This window comes from Plodia interpunctella, chromosome 9 (assembly GCF_027563975.2).
Source record: "Plodia interpunctella isolate USDA-ARS_2022_Savannah chromosome 9, ilPloInte3.2, whole genome shotgun sequence".
NCBI classification, from domain to species: Eukaryota; Metazoa; Arthropoda; class Insecta; order Lepidoptera; family Pyralidae; genus Plodia; species Plodia interpunctella.
The window spans coordinates 2,430,949-2,447,502 of record NC_071302.1 but is presented as its reverse complement, the minus strand read 5'-3'; the positions used below and the strand labels follow the sequence as shown (position 1 = coordinate 2,447,502).

Sequence of the window (16,554 nt, the reverse complement as noted above, 5' to 3'; positions counted from 1 at the left end):
AGCTCCATATTTGAAGTGGGACAGTTTATTGAAATTAGTAAAAATCTTTAAACTACGTATTTGATAATTTGATTTTACGATGACACGTACGATTTAAATAGACTAAAAGTTAAGCCATTATAATAATATTTATTTTAACCGTCATTAAAATTTTAAGTATAATTTATGATCAGTTAAAATGTTCACTAATGAATTAATGTGGACACTTTATCGACAAATTTTAATGTTGGATCGTTTAAAATCTAGAAATTACGCAATAAATATTATTTCTGAAAGTATCTGAAAGATTTTTCATTGAAACACATTGAAGTGTGATACAAAATGATTTATTATAAATATATAACAACGTTCTTTGTATCGTGGAGCAAGTTAATGCAGAATAAATTGACTACTTTAGTAATAAACAAGCGTGAAGGGGCTTCGCTCACGTGGGACTTTCGGGATAAAATTTACCCTTTGTGCTATGTCAGGTGTTTTAAAACTATTACAATAAAAACATCATTTTGCCATATATTTGAATATTATTTATAAATGCAAATACAATAAAATTAATACATCTATTCATAGATAAAGTCTTCGCCTTATTAAATTGCTTTATGACTGCAAAACAATTTTAATAAGATGTCACTATCTATTCTAAACCACTACCTTTAGGCTATAAATTGTCAATCACTTAGAATATTTTGCATAAAGCATCGCAACAAGTAAATAATGAACTGTTTCCTTAAAGATCGGTAACTCACTGTGTTTTATATTTTATATAATAACAATAAATAATATATTAAATAAATAGTATTCGAATACCGAATGCATTTATCAATACTATGAAATACGGTTTGTTTCATTGATAAAAATAACAATCATACTTTTTATGGCTCAATCCTTCAGGTTCTTGTGTCAATGAACAGTCTAATACAATCAAAGACAAAAAAAACTATAGACATCCTCCATATCTTCCATTTCGCTCGGAGAAGAGAAACGCGTACTATGAATAAACGAAGAGAAACGCGAAGCGCTAAATCAAGATATTAATCATGCGTATTGAATACTTCTGTCTCATGTGGCTACGTTGAACGTTACGTTACGCGTATATAGTTTTCTTTGTCTTCGGATTTTAAATTCAATGCCTTATTGTCATTGGCCAATAATTTCCCGATGGGGTGAATTTCACGACTGTATGAACGCCGCCGTTGGCTATCATTAGTTAAATTGTACCATACACAGTAATCAATTTAATTTTCCTATTTTATAAATAAGTAAAGTACTGGTACAATGTTAATTTCATAAATGTTTAATTAAAAAAAATGATTATTCCAAAAAAAGTGTGCGACACTAATGAAACGTTACACGCCGCGTTCAAACAGTCGTGAAATTCATCCCAATCGGGAAATTTCACTTCTCACTATCGAGGTTCACAATAGGTTAAATGCGTCTCACTGCGAATCGACTCAATAGTGAGAAGTGAAATTCAAACCCACTCTCTGTCAAATTTTTCAAATTGCACACTACGTAATAGATACAAAATGCCTATACTTATTCGATGTGGTTTTTCGTAAAATTAATTTAAATTTGAAACGTTTTGTTATTGGAAAGATGCAAATCATATTTGTACTGAAAATCACATTTTTTTTTCTATCACATTATTTGAATCTACAATAGAAAGGATCGTATTTGAATTATGAGAGCGTTATAATATTCAGTTTAATCGGAATACTGATCAAAGTTTTACATATAAATGTTTGAAATACTTCAATATATGAGAGATATAGTGATATAACCAGCTATAAAAATGCTTTCTAGTAGTAACTAAATGTATTACTTAGTTGATATTATTTTGCGGGTCTCAATATAGGCACAAATTATATCACATACGCACCCATAAATGGAAGGTGGAAAGGTTGTCTTATATTAACCTTTTTATATTACTGATTCACTGAAGTGTACCTGTGAGGTTAGCAGGAGATTTTGCAAGAACGTAATCATTTCGACTACGTCATTTATATAGGTAAACAGCGTCTCTGGTCGGAACTATTCATTTTTCATATAAATTATGACATTTTCTCGCTAAATCTCATGCTAACACATAATCTAAACAAAAAACAACACTCCTTTTTATGGACAATCGTTTAAAAAGGCATAAATGCTGATTTTGAGTAGGTACATTTAAGGTCGCAACAAATTTAAACGAGGTTGCTCGCATATATCACATCTAAATATAAATAAACAAAATCTTTTACTACAACATATTAAACTTCGTTTTGAATGTTTATTAATAGTAGGTACCACTGGATAACACACCACTACCAAAAAGCGTGGCCTCATTGGTCCGTTACGTTGTTTTCATTGAATCAACGCAGTATTCTACGACACAACTGTACTCCGATGCAATATAAAAATAATAATATAAAATGAATGAAGGTACAGATAAAGACACTACTATTAAATTATTAATGCAAGGTACATATGTTGCTATCTCTTTCATCCGTGGGCCTACCTCTCATATATGTATATTGCGCAATAGATATAAATATAGATATGCGAGCACTTCACGCAAGTATGTTACGACCTCATAACGTTTTCCGAAACAAATCTACGAAATACTTTCTTAAGTGCTAATAAACATTTACCTTTTAAATAATCGAAACTTAAAAACTCAACAGCGATGCTAGCACGCGTTTTAGCAAAAACTTATTCATATAGACAAAAGTTAACAGCGCGTCTCTAATCGTACTTAAAAGGAACTATCAATTTGAAAATTATTATCATTGCGAATAGTTTCCTATGCATAAACTAAAGATTGAAGTTGTATATATACGATTACGTTCTCGCAAAGATACGTGCTAGCCCAACTGAATCTTAACTAAACCCTGTACCACATAACGCGATAAATAATATAAAGTTAAAATTCGAGCGTATTTGCGACTGTAAAAATTGCAAAATATATTCGAGATTAAATAATACTTTGTTTTGCCAAATATATTTATTAGTTTTTAATCGAGTTAAGTTTTTGAGAACTCTGCCAATTAATATAATGTTAAACAGTTATTAAATGTAAGTAAATAAATTTTGTACACATCGGTTTTTATACCAATGTGACGTCTAAAATTTAATGCAATTGCATACAATGCACGTGACTGTACTTACGTGCAGACAAAGTTATCCCCTTGGACTCAACGCGGGGCGGTAATAGAGGTGAATTTGCAATGAGTTTGATTATGATTTATGTGCTGTTGACTGTACATCTTTCACTTGCCATTGCAAATTGCTTTTCATAAACTTTGACAGGTGTTTTATTGTTGCCAATATATTAACTCGAGAGATTTCCCTTATAAAATTGATGTCAAAATACATCTTTCACATAGTCCTAAGGATTCTTTGAATAAAACCAGACTGGATTTCATCGGCCCTGAAAATAAAAAATAGTGGTTAGTGTTGGTCCAGTAGTTAAATATAAATAAATAAATATATTGGGACAAATCACACATATTGAGATAGCTCCAAAGTAAGTTCGAGACTTGTGTTATGGGATACTAACTCAATGATACTATATTTTGTAATACAATACATATATAGTTGAACATCCAAGCCCCAGGCCAATCAGAAAAAGCTCATTTTCCATCATGACACGACCCCGGATCGAACCCGGGATCTCTCGGTTCAGTGGCAAGATCTTTGTCACTGCGCCACCGAGGTCGTCACGTTATGGATGTCCACCTGTGATCGAGTGGTACCAGGTTCTCAACCTACTCATGCCACATGAGTTTGTCTGTCAGTCTGACTCATGTATACCTAGTATAAGTTTTCATAGACTACCACTTGCTTCTGGTGAAGGAAAACATCGTGTGAGGAAACATGCACGATGGTCTCTAGTCAGAAGTTTGTAGCTTTTTGGGAAATTACTATATAAAAATCTGTCGTGAAAAAGTGCCTGTAGTGCGACCACTAGATTTTGGTAGTACTAAAAGTCGTGTCCGATGTCAGTTCAGTGAAGTTTTCCTTCACTGAACTTCATAATTCTAATTGTGACTACATTTTGTTTATAACAAAAATATAATAATATCCAATAAAGCATGATCCAGTATAGCATTATCTCTCGTGATTATTTTTTTCGCTATAAATTAAAAGTAATCAATAAAAATGTGATGGCGGCGCCATTTTAAACATCCAAACCAAACGATAGCACGTAAAAATACTTGCAAGATAAAAGATATTTTATTTGCAAAAACACGCGTGTAAATTGATACATACAATCTTGAAACACTAACATAAGGTATTATACCAAGCCTTTGTGCCTTTTTATTTTGTATGGTGCTGTTTCTTTTTTTATATATATTTAGATTTTGGTGCAATAAACAGTATATTGTATTGTATTGTATACTAAATAGTGTACTGACTTGTTGCTGGTGACGGTGTGCATCAAGTTGATGATGTACCGCGGACACGCGTCCTCGTGCATCACCCTCGCGTGGAACAGCAGGCCCTGGCACGCGCAGTAGAGGAGCTCCACTAATGGCAAGTTTTCCGGGATCATCTTGTGTCGGTACGCCCATGAGCCGAGAATCTGATAGTAAAAATTAGTTTGACAGAACTCACTACTACTGCAGTGATTTAAACACTCGTTTACAATCCCACTAATATTATAAATGCGAAAGTTTGCTAGGATGTATGTGTGTATGTTTGTCACTCTTTCCAGCAATATCATTAATAATCATTAATATTATTCAATTTAGGATATGACGTGAAAAAATGCCTGTGAAGGCCAAATTTCTGAATAAATTATTTGATTTTGATTTTTTAATTTGCAAAATCTACCGGACGGATTGTTATGAAATTTGGTCCATGGGTAGAATATAACCTAGAATAACACCTAGTTTTTATGTATGTTTTATCCCAAAATACCCACGGGAGCGAAGCCCCGGGGCGCAACTGTTTTTCAAATAAATTTGCTCCCATAATAATTTTCATATAAATTTGCTCCAATCATAGTCATAATAACTTACCCTTTAATTGGCTATTTTCAAACTAGTGAAATCAGATACATTTTTCAAATGTCAAAAACAAAATTTTATATTGAGCTTGTATGACAAGTAATGTATTGTGACGTCATTGAGTTTGGAGTCAAAAAGCATTTCTAATATACTTTAATGAGACCGGGAAAATAGTAAATCTCGTAATTAATAAAACTGATCAATTAAAGTGACATTTAATTGTCGTGTTTGATTATTTAAACACCTTCATACATGTTATTTTTAATCAAATAGCCAAATAGCCAATTTTCAGATAAACTTACTACGGGCTCCAGTATTGTTGACAATAATTTACTGACCTGAAGGGTGGACGTCAAGGGTGCAAGCGCTATAGGGGTGGAGGGGGAGGCTCTGAACGCGGCGCCGGCGAGGAAACCCGCGGGCAATGCGTATAGCGCACTGTCCCGGCCTTGCGACCTGCAGAGTAGGCACACCACCAGCTGGAAATGAAGGTATAATGTGAAATAACACCCTTTGAAACCCTGTTGAAAGCGTCACTTCCCATCAGGTGAGCCACATGACTGTTTGCCTACGTACATCAAATACTAGTATTCGCTCGGGTAAAAACATATATACATCTGAAACTTTCTCAGATATCACATTATTGGTGAAAACTGAGTAAAAATCCGTCCGACAGTTTTAGAAATTATCTTATATCTATATTATATAATATAGATAGGTACAGACAGACGCGACAGGGGGAATTCCTTCTGTAATATGTAAGGATTTATATTTTTGTTTAGCATAAATAAAAACAAACATATATACTATTCTTGTCGTATACTTCACATACCTATAACATGCGTTGATCTTTTCTGTATGGGCGAAATACTTTTATTTCGCCCATACAGAAATGACGATGTCTTAAGCTTTCTCGGTCTATGGTCTACTAAACAGTTAAAGTCTGAGCATAGATGTAACTTAATATTTGCACAAACTTACCCGATAAATACCAATATAGCCGCCAAAGAATAGTCCCAGCTTCAGATGCGATAGTTTGAGAGATTTGAACGCCTTCACAGGCGTCAATATTTTAGGTATTAGCGTACGGAGCATCGTCATGGCACACCCCACGCCAAAAAGTTGCGCTGTGCCCTGAAATAATAAAATTATAAATTACTAGAAATAGAGCGGCTCGTCGTGCAAGGAAGAATGGAGGGAACCAGATCACGCGGCCGCTCACCTATGCGCTGGGCCGACCAAGTAAAAACCGAGTGTCAGACTGCGCCAGATAGAGAGAGATGTGCAAACAGAAAGAGATGGCGGGAGATCGTAAAGAAAGCTGTGTCCGTCTCTAACACCAACATGACGCCTCAATGTGACCACGACCGCTCTGCCAGAGCGAAACGACAGAGAAGAAATTACTAGCGGCCCGTCCCGGCTTCGTTCAAGTAAAAACATAATAAATTACACCTAAACCTTCCTCAGGAATCTATAATCTGAATCAGAAGATCTATAAACTGTGCAGTAGTTTTTGAGTTTATCGCGAGCAGACAGACAGACGCGGCAGACTTTACATTATAATATGTAGATAAGATATTCTATTGATCCCTACTCGCTGTTTTCATGGCTTCCGTGTTTCGATCGATCGGATATTCGATAAGCTTAGTTGGGCCGTTGAGCATTGTCCATTTATCTGCTCAACTGATTGTGTTTAGTATGAACTGGCAGCCCGTCCCGGTTTTGCTCGGGTAAAAACATAATAAATTATACCCCTAAACCTTTCTCATGAGAATCACTAACTATTGCAGAAACCCGCATGAAAATCCGTGCAGTAGTTTTAAAGTTTATCACGAACAGACAGACAGACAGACACGGTCGATGACTTTGTTTTATAATATGTAAGGTATATAGTTAAAGAGCCTATATTTGGGATAAGTTTTTTTATCCACTCTTTAAAGTTTTTATTTGAAAATTATTCTACAAAATACAACGTAATATTGTGTGGACTTGTGCCAGAACAGTCTACCTAATGGTCATACAGAGAATGTTAGATCGAAGAGCCGCAAAGTATAACATACAAATATTCAAAATTGTAATGTTCATTTTTCCGTCCGGTCTTCCAGACGTCATAGCTGAGGAGGCAAGTATGAGAGCAGGTAGCTAACCTTTAAAATGTAATTCAAGCAAGGTTCCCTGTGCGGGCACGCTGGACTTTTCCCTTTAAATCCTTTAACCGGTTCCCCAATCTCTTTCGAAACTCGTGGCGGATTGAAAAACCTGTATCAACAAATGTAAAACATATTTACGGTATGAGATCTATTTATAACACACAGCCATTTTTTACAAATCAAGTTTAGTTTAGAAACAACATATTTATTACTTTTTTACTATGAATACAGACACATATCCGGTATAGTCTACATATTCCTGTGACAATTTAAAACGTCCTTTTTTTGGTTGACATTGAGAAAGTTGTGTGAAACATCACATGATTTTTTTTGCCAGTAGTGTGAACACCAAACTTAAAATGAAAATAAAACCTAATGACCTACATTATAACGTAGGTAATGGTCGTTGCTAAGGTCACTTAAACAATACGACAATAGGGTTTTAAATTAGTCACATCGACGAAAATAATTGAATATGTGATGCGATATTTTTTTTTCAACAATACAAAAAAGTAGATATATTACTGCCAAAACAGATTGTTATTTTCAGGTTTCATGTTTGTATTCATATACGCTTGTGAGATTTTTTATTCCATCATAATTCAAAACTATTTGTATGAAAATTAATGAAACGAAGCAGTTATAAATTTTTTTTTGTTAAAATTACACATACATTTTGAAACGGGAATAATAATATACTATATATTATTTTGTTCATTACATATATATAACAACAATGAAGTAAGTTAATAAAATACTGACCAGAAAATAGGCGTCCGCTTTTCGCTTTCTCTGTCACATCGCATGAGATAGAAGAAGATAGCGCTTCCAAACATAAAAATTAAAGTCTCTTTCCCTGGTGAACGCCGCAGCCATCCTTTCATTTCTAAAGTTCTTGCCCAATATTCAAAAACCTGAAAATAAGAACAAGTAGGTACTTCAATAATTTATACTATTCTAGTACTGTACTAGTAAAATATTGAAACTAATATATACATACCAAATTAACAAACAAATTGACAACTAGTATCCGTCTGTATGGAGGTTCCCAGTAGACTGCAAGACCACTTATTGTACAAGGCAGCAAGACCGTTGAGTAGTATGTAAATTCACTAAAGAACAGTTTCCTATAAAAACAATTGTACAGTCAACTCATATGAATTCAGATATTGAGTTTATTTAAATATATTATATAAAGTTGCATTAAATTTTAGACTTTGTCACATTCAAATAAGAACTGATGTGTTATATTAACACACCTGAACCTACCTGAATATGCAGTTCAATGTAACAAAAGAACTGCCAACGGTTAGGCCAAAAATTCCAGATTTAAGATACAATTTAAACTGTTCTACCATTTCCTTCTTCCCCAACTTTTTACCTCTCATTAATATTTGAATCTGAAAATTAAAATAAAAAAACTGTGTTATAAATTTTTTAGAATACTTACCTAAGTATTATCTAGATTAAAAGTTATTGTCTAAATGAGTCATACCTATTTTAATTAACACATTAGAGAAAAAAGTTAGGTAAGTTCAACCAGCAGTTTTTTTTTTCTTTGAGACACAATAGATAAACTATTGTTAATGTTAAACGTAAAATACATTAGTGGCTATAACAATGTTAAACATTTTGATATAAATAGAAATAATATAATACATTCAAACAGTCTGGCTATTATGTACGCCGAGATTATTCAAAGTAGGAATAGTAGGAAATCAGACCCTAAGGGCTCCAACGAAAATTATCAGATGACAAAGAGAAGTTATTCGACCGGTTAAAGATAAAAAGTTATAACTTTATGTAGAGACTCGTTAATGTGAACTTACAAGATAAACCATGGCATAGAATTTATAGCTTCCCTTTATGCAGTTCATAAGCATTGTTGCAGTTGCATCCATGCAATTGTTTGTCCATGGGTGGATAATTTCACCACACGAACGGTCACTGCAAGCTCTCTCAAACCAAAGCTTACTTGCTTCAACCATTGTTCTAGTTACCCATGAATACACTAGTTCCACCTAGTTTAAAAGTAGGACTAATAAAAACTGAATAAAAGTTTTCGTCATTAATCTCAATTACTAAAATGATAATAGTTCAAACAATTTTTGACACACTTATCTAGACCTAATCAGAAATAAATAAAATACAAAGTGTTTTCCGTGGTGTTTTCTCAGCAATTTCACTTTCTATTTCTAATTCTAATCAAAAAAAAAACATTAGAATTCGCTGTTTTTTTTATAACATTGACAGTGACGTATTATTTTCACTGTAGACAATGTCAGTCTGACATGGTGTGGTAAGTGATATGCTGGCTACATGGAATTATTAGGTACGAAGTATTTACTAAATCCATGGCTAGCTATGCTAAATGAATGGGCTATGCTGTGTCGGTGTCGGTCAAACCGTCAAACCCTAAGGTACATGTAAGGTACATGAACATTACCTCGGCACCATACATGTAATGAATGTCTATGCTCGGCACAAACTGTGTACAGCTGTGTGTTCGTGGCCAGTGGCCAAAACTTTATGCAACAACAAATTATTGCTATCTCGTTCGCTTGCTTAGAAAACGAAAGGTTACACGACCAGCAATCGCGCCTACCGCGCCTGTTCTTAGTACCTATGCCTCGCAAAATTAATACAAGCATGTCGCGACAACTTTCGTCGTTTTCTGTGAGATCGATCAGTGTGTTTGTAAAAAAAGGATTCCCTTCTCTTTTTGTTTCCTTCTGAGATTTGGGCCATTGAAAAAGAGATCTCTTTTTTTCTGCCATATTTTGGTGAGGAGCTGCTGTTCTTTTACATTTGAACAAAGACTTTCGACATTGATTTTATTTATTTATTAAATTTAAATTTTTGGTCACAAACAAAGACCTTCGACATTTATTTCATTTAGGTATTTATTAAATTGAATATTTTGGTCACCGGGTCAAGCGAGTCAAGTACCTACTGAATTCAGTAGGTAAGTTATTAATTCCTGCGAGGAAAGTTATATGTATAGCACGATGTATAATACACCTACCCCAAGCATAAGTATTTACCTACTATTTTGATGCTTCTTGCTGCACGTGTTGAAGAGAATAAAGAGTAGAGACATTGAGTGCAACCAAACTTTATCACATAACAGTACCTATTCAAATTTTAGTAGCATATTTATCAATGAGGTATTGGTGTGCTCAACAGGAGGAGTGCATAATAAAATTACATTACATATGGCACCATATGCATGTGCCATAAAAATGATATAAATTAAGTGGTTCTTTTTAGATTGGTGGTATAGGCTAAACCCCGAAGTGCGGCTACAACCTAGGTTTAGCCGGTTAGATCAAGGTGTAACCGTCATCAGTTGGCTAGATCTAGATGTAGCCTGCTTAAGTTCGGCTAGGGGCCTAACTATTATTATTATCAAAACAAATATTGTTTCTTTACACTATTAGTTTAGTATAGAAATATTGATACTATTGTACTACTATTTGAGACCAAAATAAATAAATAGAAAAACTGAATTGAAGTACTTACTTATACGTAGTACGTACCAAATAAATGGGAGTAAAAAATAGGATACTTCCTCTCGTACAAGATAGTAACAAATCACACCCAGCAGTTACACAACTTTCAGTCCATGGATGTAAAAGTTCTGAACACGGTAAACAGCCCACTTTCGATTCCTCAACCAAAAACTTGCTAACTTCTACCATTTTTATCAAATTACAAATTAAAAAGTTTATCTTGAACTTTGAAATTACAGTATCGCCAATGGTATAGGTATAGTCACACTGAATTAAACAAAACACTAGCAGCTGCCTAATTTACATTTTAATATGCGAGTGCTTCATATTGCTAAAGGCACTGATATGATACTGAAATCGTGAGTAATGATGGTATTATATGCAAAATACAGAAAATGTAAATATATACAAAGGTCTATTAGGTCATATTTAAAACATTTCATTAGTGTCAACTTACATGTATGTAAGTACATATTTTATGAATAGCCAGTAACACACATGGGCGTAGCCCGCTGTGCGATTGTTTTTATAATAACAACAATTTTTTGTTTTTTAGAAAATATATTATACATACTGATTAAATGCGTGTCAGACAGACCACGTGCAATCTTAGGGTTTCGAAGGTTAGGTACCTTCTATAATGCAGATATTTATTTACTTTTACATAACTATCGAGTGTGACTAAAGAATAATCGCTGTGATCGTTACCAATATATTTTATGAAATTGGGTTCCTGAAATTTTTCCCTATTTTATTAGTTTTGTATCATTATTGTCTAGTGCTCGTTAACGTGAAAAATCTACAACACCTTTCAAATACTCTTTTTATTTTAAGTCCTATAATGTTCTAATATCTGTGGTCCTAACAAATTATTCCCTACTCGAAGCGATAATAGAAAGAAAAAAACATTACCAATTCTGCAGATTAGGTTATTATTAACCTATGTACGCTATAAGTATAACAATGGCAAATTTTTTTTTCGATTATTTTTTGCAGGATATCTCACATAAACAAAGCCGTATACATAAGTTGAATTGTTTGTTCATATGTAATCTATCTTGAACGCAAGTTATCGCAACTTTAAAACCGCAGGCTATGGCCAAAAGTGTAGATCAGAAGTCGCATATATATATATATATACACGTACTACTCCACCAAAACAATTAGGCACATGGCAAACATGGCGTCACTGTAGCTAGGGAGGGGAATATTCGAGACTCGCTGATACCTAGTATGAAACTGGTAAGTAACTATTGTGAATACAACTTAGTATGTGTATATTATAACTATACTTTATTTATTTTGGGAACAGAGAACTGTGTGTGCAAAGGAAATAATAAAACTCCTAATTGATTAAATGTACTTTATTTATTGGAATAATTTGAAAAATTGTTCTAATCAGAATCTAATTCTTCAATCCCTGACATTCTTTCAAAATCTGAATGTGATTCCAAATCACTGTCATCGCTGTCGTCATTTACATTTATGACTAACTCTCTTGCGTCTTCTAAACCTTGCTTTTCCCAGTACGCCTTCCGTAACCGGTCCACGTGATTAATTTCTTTTTTCCAATCGTCTTGCGTTATTGATTGTATGGCTTCCCTGGCTAGTTTTTCGATTTGTCTCTCTGACTGATCGACATTCTTGTCGGCGACTCTTTGTTTGACCAGGTTCCAAATGTACTCAATAGGATTGAGGTCACATTGATATGGTGGAAGTCTGAGGACTTCGTGACCGCTCTCCTCTAAAAGTTTGTCCACTAAATATTCTTTTTCCGGTCGGTTGCGAATTATAATATAATTCAACTCAGCCTTTGTCATTCGCGGGTCAAACGTAATGTTTCTCTCGCTCAGCCAATTCTGCATGTCTTGTTTACGAGCGGCCATAGTAGGAGGCTTATTTAATTGCTTGCTGTGGTAGGGCGCGTTGTCTATGACAACAATACTGTTAGGTGGCAAATTTGGAATTAGTTTTTCGGTTAACCATTTCGTGTAGTTTTCTGTGTCCATTTCGTCGTGGTAATCCCCTTTACTACTTTTACATTTGTATAATAAGTCTGCACCTTCGACGAACCCAGTCTCTCCTCCTGAAATACAAAGATATAAACATTAATAAACAGTGTAGTGACATGAACAATAGTTAAATTATTAAAGTAGAATATCACGTACGTGCAGAAATATTAATTATATGGAACCCTAATAAGACAGCTCATTGGGTATTACCTGCGTGAACGATTATCCAGCGTTGGCCAGCACTATCGTTTTTTCTTATGCCTGGGACCGTTTGACTTTGCCAACACTTGTTGACAGTGTAATGCGAGTGGACCCATGTTTCATCGGTAAAAATAACAGGTTTTTTTTCCGGGCCCAAGTCGTCGTTTTCTTTTAATCTTCTTAAGTAACGTGCACGCCACGCTGCTATTTCAGGTCTTTCTATGAGCACGTCTCGTTTTTTGGAGCACTTTTTGAATTTAAATCCCAAACTTTCTGTTATAATTTTTCGCAGGGTCTCTCTTTGACCAGGAAAGTTAAGATCTCTCTTAACAACGTTTAAAATTTTTTTCAATGTAGGCACTTCTTTGTACACGTCATAAAAGCTTTCAATTTTTGTTTTAATTGCACAAATCATGAAGTCATCAATTTCCAGCTTTTTCTTTTGTTTTCGCTTTTTCCCTGGAGTGGGTAATTTGACTGTCTCTGTTGGGGCTTCGCTTGACGTACCCGGCTGTGGTGAAAGCCTTAGTTTCTCCAAAACTTCTTTTTCCTCGTTTTTTATTCTGGCCAATGTGCGTCGACTAATGCCAGTAGCCGTACACACTCGCTTTTCCACTTGAGATATTGGAATAGCTATTCCATGCAACTTTTCTTCCTCAAAAAAATGTAATACTTTTAATATCATTGTCCTTTCGGACCCACGGATAGTTTTTTTCCTACCCATTATGAGGTTAACAAAAAATATCAACAACAAAAACAACACGGGACTTTTAAACAACACAGAATGAATTAATAACAATTATTTAACAAAAATTAACAACACAAACTCAACAAAAACCCAACTGACAACGAAAATTTTAGGAGGCGCGAAAGCACGTGGTGTAACTGCAGAGCGCGAGTACACGACTGCGCGTCACTAGGGAGAGCGCGGGGAGGTGAGACGAGGTACGGGCGCCGAAACCGCATTCCTGTCATGCGCCTAATTGTTTTGGTGGAGTAGTACCTAATACTACAGTACCTACTAAAATACCATGTCAGTCATCATAACGAACCGCGAGCTCGGACTCGGACGTGGATGATCGCTTTCTTTTTGTTGTCTATGGTCGCCACAAGACAAAGAAAAGTTCTAGAACTCGCCGCTAATGTCGATTGTCGCTGCAGTCGGTAAATGGACGTTTGATGTGGTGTTTGTCAAGATTGTGATATTGTGTGTTTACAGTGATTTATTCCCTATTACTATAATCCCAATTAAAGTAAAAGGTTTTCAGGAGTAGATGAAGGTACTATTTTTGTTAATTCTCTGCGATTTTGTGTGAATAACTATTTGATAGATTGCATATCATTTGGCGCTTGGACTTAGGCGTTGAGTCGACCCATCTTTTTGATGTCAGCTGTACACAATGATGCTACGCATTTTCTTTGTAATCGTTAAAATAATGAATTAAATCCGTACTTTTTCTGTAAAATAAGCTTTGATTGGTCGTTAGAAGACTATTGTTATGATATATTCACTTAATTCCTTAGGTTTACCTCCCGAACGACGGAGGTTATGGAACTGTCCTGTTGTGCTTATTTCCCAAAAGAAGATAATAGATTATCGAACATAGTCTTTTTAACACGCCTAATGACCCCTCGCGGTGTTACTAAGGTATTATTATCTGTGTAAAATCCTTTGAAACAAACTATTTATCCATAGGTATACAATAACAATCATTATCAATGTTTACTTAGATAAAGTAAAATATAGATTTGATTAACATCTGTTGGTTTATATGTACGTATACAAGCAGTAGGAATGTAGTATATGTATTTTGTTCTTTCCTACCACTTGCCTAGTCTTGCATATTTAACCACATCATCATGAAACTGACCTCTATTTTTATTTGTCACTTTAGTCCATAAGCTATATGTATCTATAAACAGAGAGTAGGTAACTTAGTATTTTATATACAATTGACTAGTAAGCATAATTACTACTAAGTATAATAAAATATTTAAAGACTAGTCTTGTCTCTACAGACGAGATGGAAAAATAGTTACAAGCAACTTCCATTCAAAGATACAGAAGTGTTCTTCAATAAGGAAAGTATGGAGTTTTGAAGCAATATTTTAATACTGCACTTTTAAAAATAAGGTACTTATTTCTCCATGTCACTTTACTAGAGTTTTATATGACATAGTTCCAATGAGTGTATGACAAAGAGTTCTAATGACTTTTTTTACATATAATGAAAACAAACATCTTTTATGTTTTAACCCGTTGTAAGGTAGTAGGTGTAGAAAATATTAATCCCTTTTAAACCTTATCACTGACATTGCTACACCATAAAACCAATGATCAAATTCAAACCATAATATACCACTGCCTTATAAAATTTTAAAACATGTTATACCTAGTACCTTTTATTTATGATCCATACTGTGTTCTTAAACTGAATGATAGAACAAGTGTGACTAGATTAGAAATTGACCTAATTCAATCCCAACTAATATTATAAATGCGAAAGTAAGTTTGTTGCTTCTTCACACATTATCTACTGGACTGATTGTTATGAAATTTGGTATACAGGTAGAAAATAATTGGAATAACACATAGGATACTTTTTATCCTGAAATTCTGAGCGAAGCCTCGGGGCACAGCTAGTGTATAATAATGTTCATTATTTAGGTTTGGTGACAGTTACAGAATCACATTTTTATTTTTATAGTTCTCTGAAAAATTTGTATTACCCATGATTGTAAAACATGTCATATCACCTTTTATTTATATTTCATACTGTATTCTCACACTGAATAATAGAACAAGCGTGACTAGATTATAAATTGACCTAATTCAATTTAAAATAATGTTAATCATTCAGGTTTGGTGACAATTCAGAATCACATTTTTATTTATAGTTATCTGATAGTTTTGTATTATCTGTGATTGATAAATGACATTTAGAATCAACAAATATTAACTACTTATATATTTGTTGATTCTAAATGTCATTTAGAATCAACAAATATATAAGTAGTTAATTCATTATTAGTACATAAAACTAAGCAGTGCAGGAGTTGATTTTGAGAAAAAAAACATTGCCATATTAGACACTAGAGGTCACTACCTCACTGGTCTTTGCATTATCTGAACATTCATAATATTGAATAGAAAGGAAACAGGAAAGTACCTACCTATATTAGCAATAGTAGTCAGAGGCGTAGCAATCCATGGATGTGATGGTGCTTTTAAAATCAAATAGCCATCAGAATTAAACTGTGATTTTTTTACATTGCACACACTCCACCATTATTTTATACTAGATGATGCGCGGGGCTTTGCTCCCGTGGGAATTTTGAGATAAAATATAGCCTATAGACAATTTTACTTTCGTAATGGTGAAATAATTTTTGAAATTGGTTCGGTAGTTTCGGAGATTACATGCCTCAAACATACAAACTCACAAAGGCTTACCTGTTTATAATAAGAGTATAGATTATAAAAGCTAAATTGCTTAGTTTAGGTGGGAGCTCTCATCTTTTTGCCCAGTATCAGCTACATTCTGCATCATTCAATGGTTTGCTTGCCACAAATTGATGTGCCATTAAACCTATCATAATTGTATGATAGGATCAATAGCATGAATTCATTTTATATAGAACATGATAACAATTTCACTCTGGTCAGATAAAGATGCAAAACAAAAGATCA

The 16,554-nt window shown here is 34.1% G+C and overlaps 3 protein-coding genes across 5 annotated transcripts in view; 1 reads left to right on the top strand and 2 right to left on the bottom strand.

Moving 5' to 3' along the window:
- Window positions 1-309: 309 nt before the first annotated feature.
- LOC128672328 (transmembrane protein 135-like) lies at window positions 310-10,997 on the bottom strand. Of its 3 annotated transcripts, none has more exons than XM_053749399.2 (9): window positions 10,678-10,997; window positions 8,408-8,538; window positions 8,139-8,265; window positions 7,901-8,052; window positions 7,136-7,247; window positions 5,970-6,122; window positions 5,327-5,467; window positions 4,395-4,561; window positions 310-3,406 (listed from the first exon to the last, which is right to left on the bottom strand). In XM_053749399.2, exons 1-9 carry the CDS (start codon window positions 10,837-10,839, stop codon window positions 3,355-3,357), a joined length of 1,197 nt encoding a protein of 398 aa, XP_053605374.1. In that variant the 5' UTR covers window positions 10,840-10,997; the 3' UTR covers window positions 310-3,354. The 3 variants fall into 3 exon arrangements, with proteins under 3 accessions (XP_053605374.1, XP_053605377.1, XP_053605375.1); XM_053749402.2 differs by lacking the exon at window positions 10,678-10,997 and adding an exon at window positions 9,585-9,614; XM_053749400.2 differs by lacking the exon at window positions 10,678-10,997 and adding an exon at window positions 8,968-9,388.
- A 960-nt stretch (window positions 10,998-11,957) lies between these two features.
- LOC128672289 (uncharacterized) lies at window positions 11,958-13,866 on the bottom strand. Its single transcript, XM_053749337.1, has 2 exons — window positions 12,873-13,866; window positions 11,958-12,736 (listed from the first exon to the last, which is right to left on the bottom strand). The coding sequence occupies exons 1-2, from the start codon at window positions 13,585-13,587 to the stop codon at window positions 12,045-12,047; spliced, it is 1,407 nt and encodes a 468-aa protein (XP_053605312.1). The 5' UTR covers window positions 13,588-13,866; the 3' UTR covers window positions 11,958-12,044.
- A 136-nt stretch (window positions 13,867-14,002) lies between these two features.
- Window positions 14,003-16,554, top strand: part of twin — a 137,288-nt gene continuing 134,736 nt past the window's right edge. Inside the window, exon 1 of the mRNA XM_053749335.1 lies at window positions 14,003-14,143. The gene's annotated coding sequence lies outside the window, so the exon portion shown is untranslated. The remainder of the gene's footprint in view (window positions 14,144-16,554) is intronic.

Excerpts from the sequence above, each read along its gene's own strand:
- LOC128672328 (XM_053749399.2), bottom strand. The coding sequence starts at position 10,839 with ATGGTAGAAGTTAGCAAGTTTTTGGTTGAGGAATCGAAAGTGGGCTGT. Across the intron at positions 8,053-8,138 it reads TCAATTTGTTTGTTAATTTG|GTTTTTGAATATTGGGCAAG; the intron begins GTATGTATATAT and ends TCTTATTTTCAG. Across the intron at positions 7,248-7,900 it reads AAGCGGACGCCTATTTTCTG|GTTTTTCAATCCGCCACGAG; the intron begins GTCAGTATTTTA and ends TTGTTGATACAG.
- LOC128672289 (XM_053749337.1), bottom strand. The coding sequence starts at position 13,587 with ATGGGTAGGAAAAAAACTATCCGTGGGTCCGAAAGGACAATGATATTA. Across the intron at positions 12,737-12,872 it reads CTGGATAATCGTTCACGCAG|GAGGAGAGACTGGGTTCGTC; the intron begins GTAATACCCAAT and ends TTTGTATTTCAG.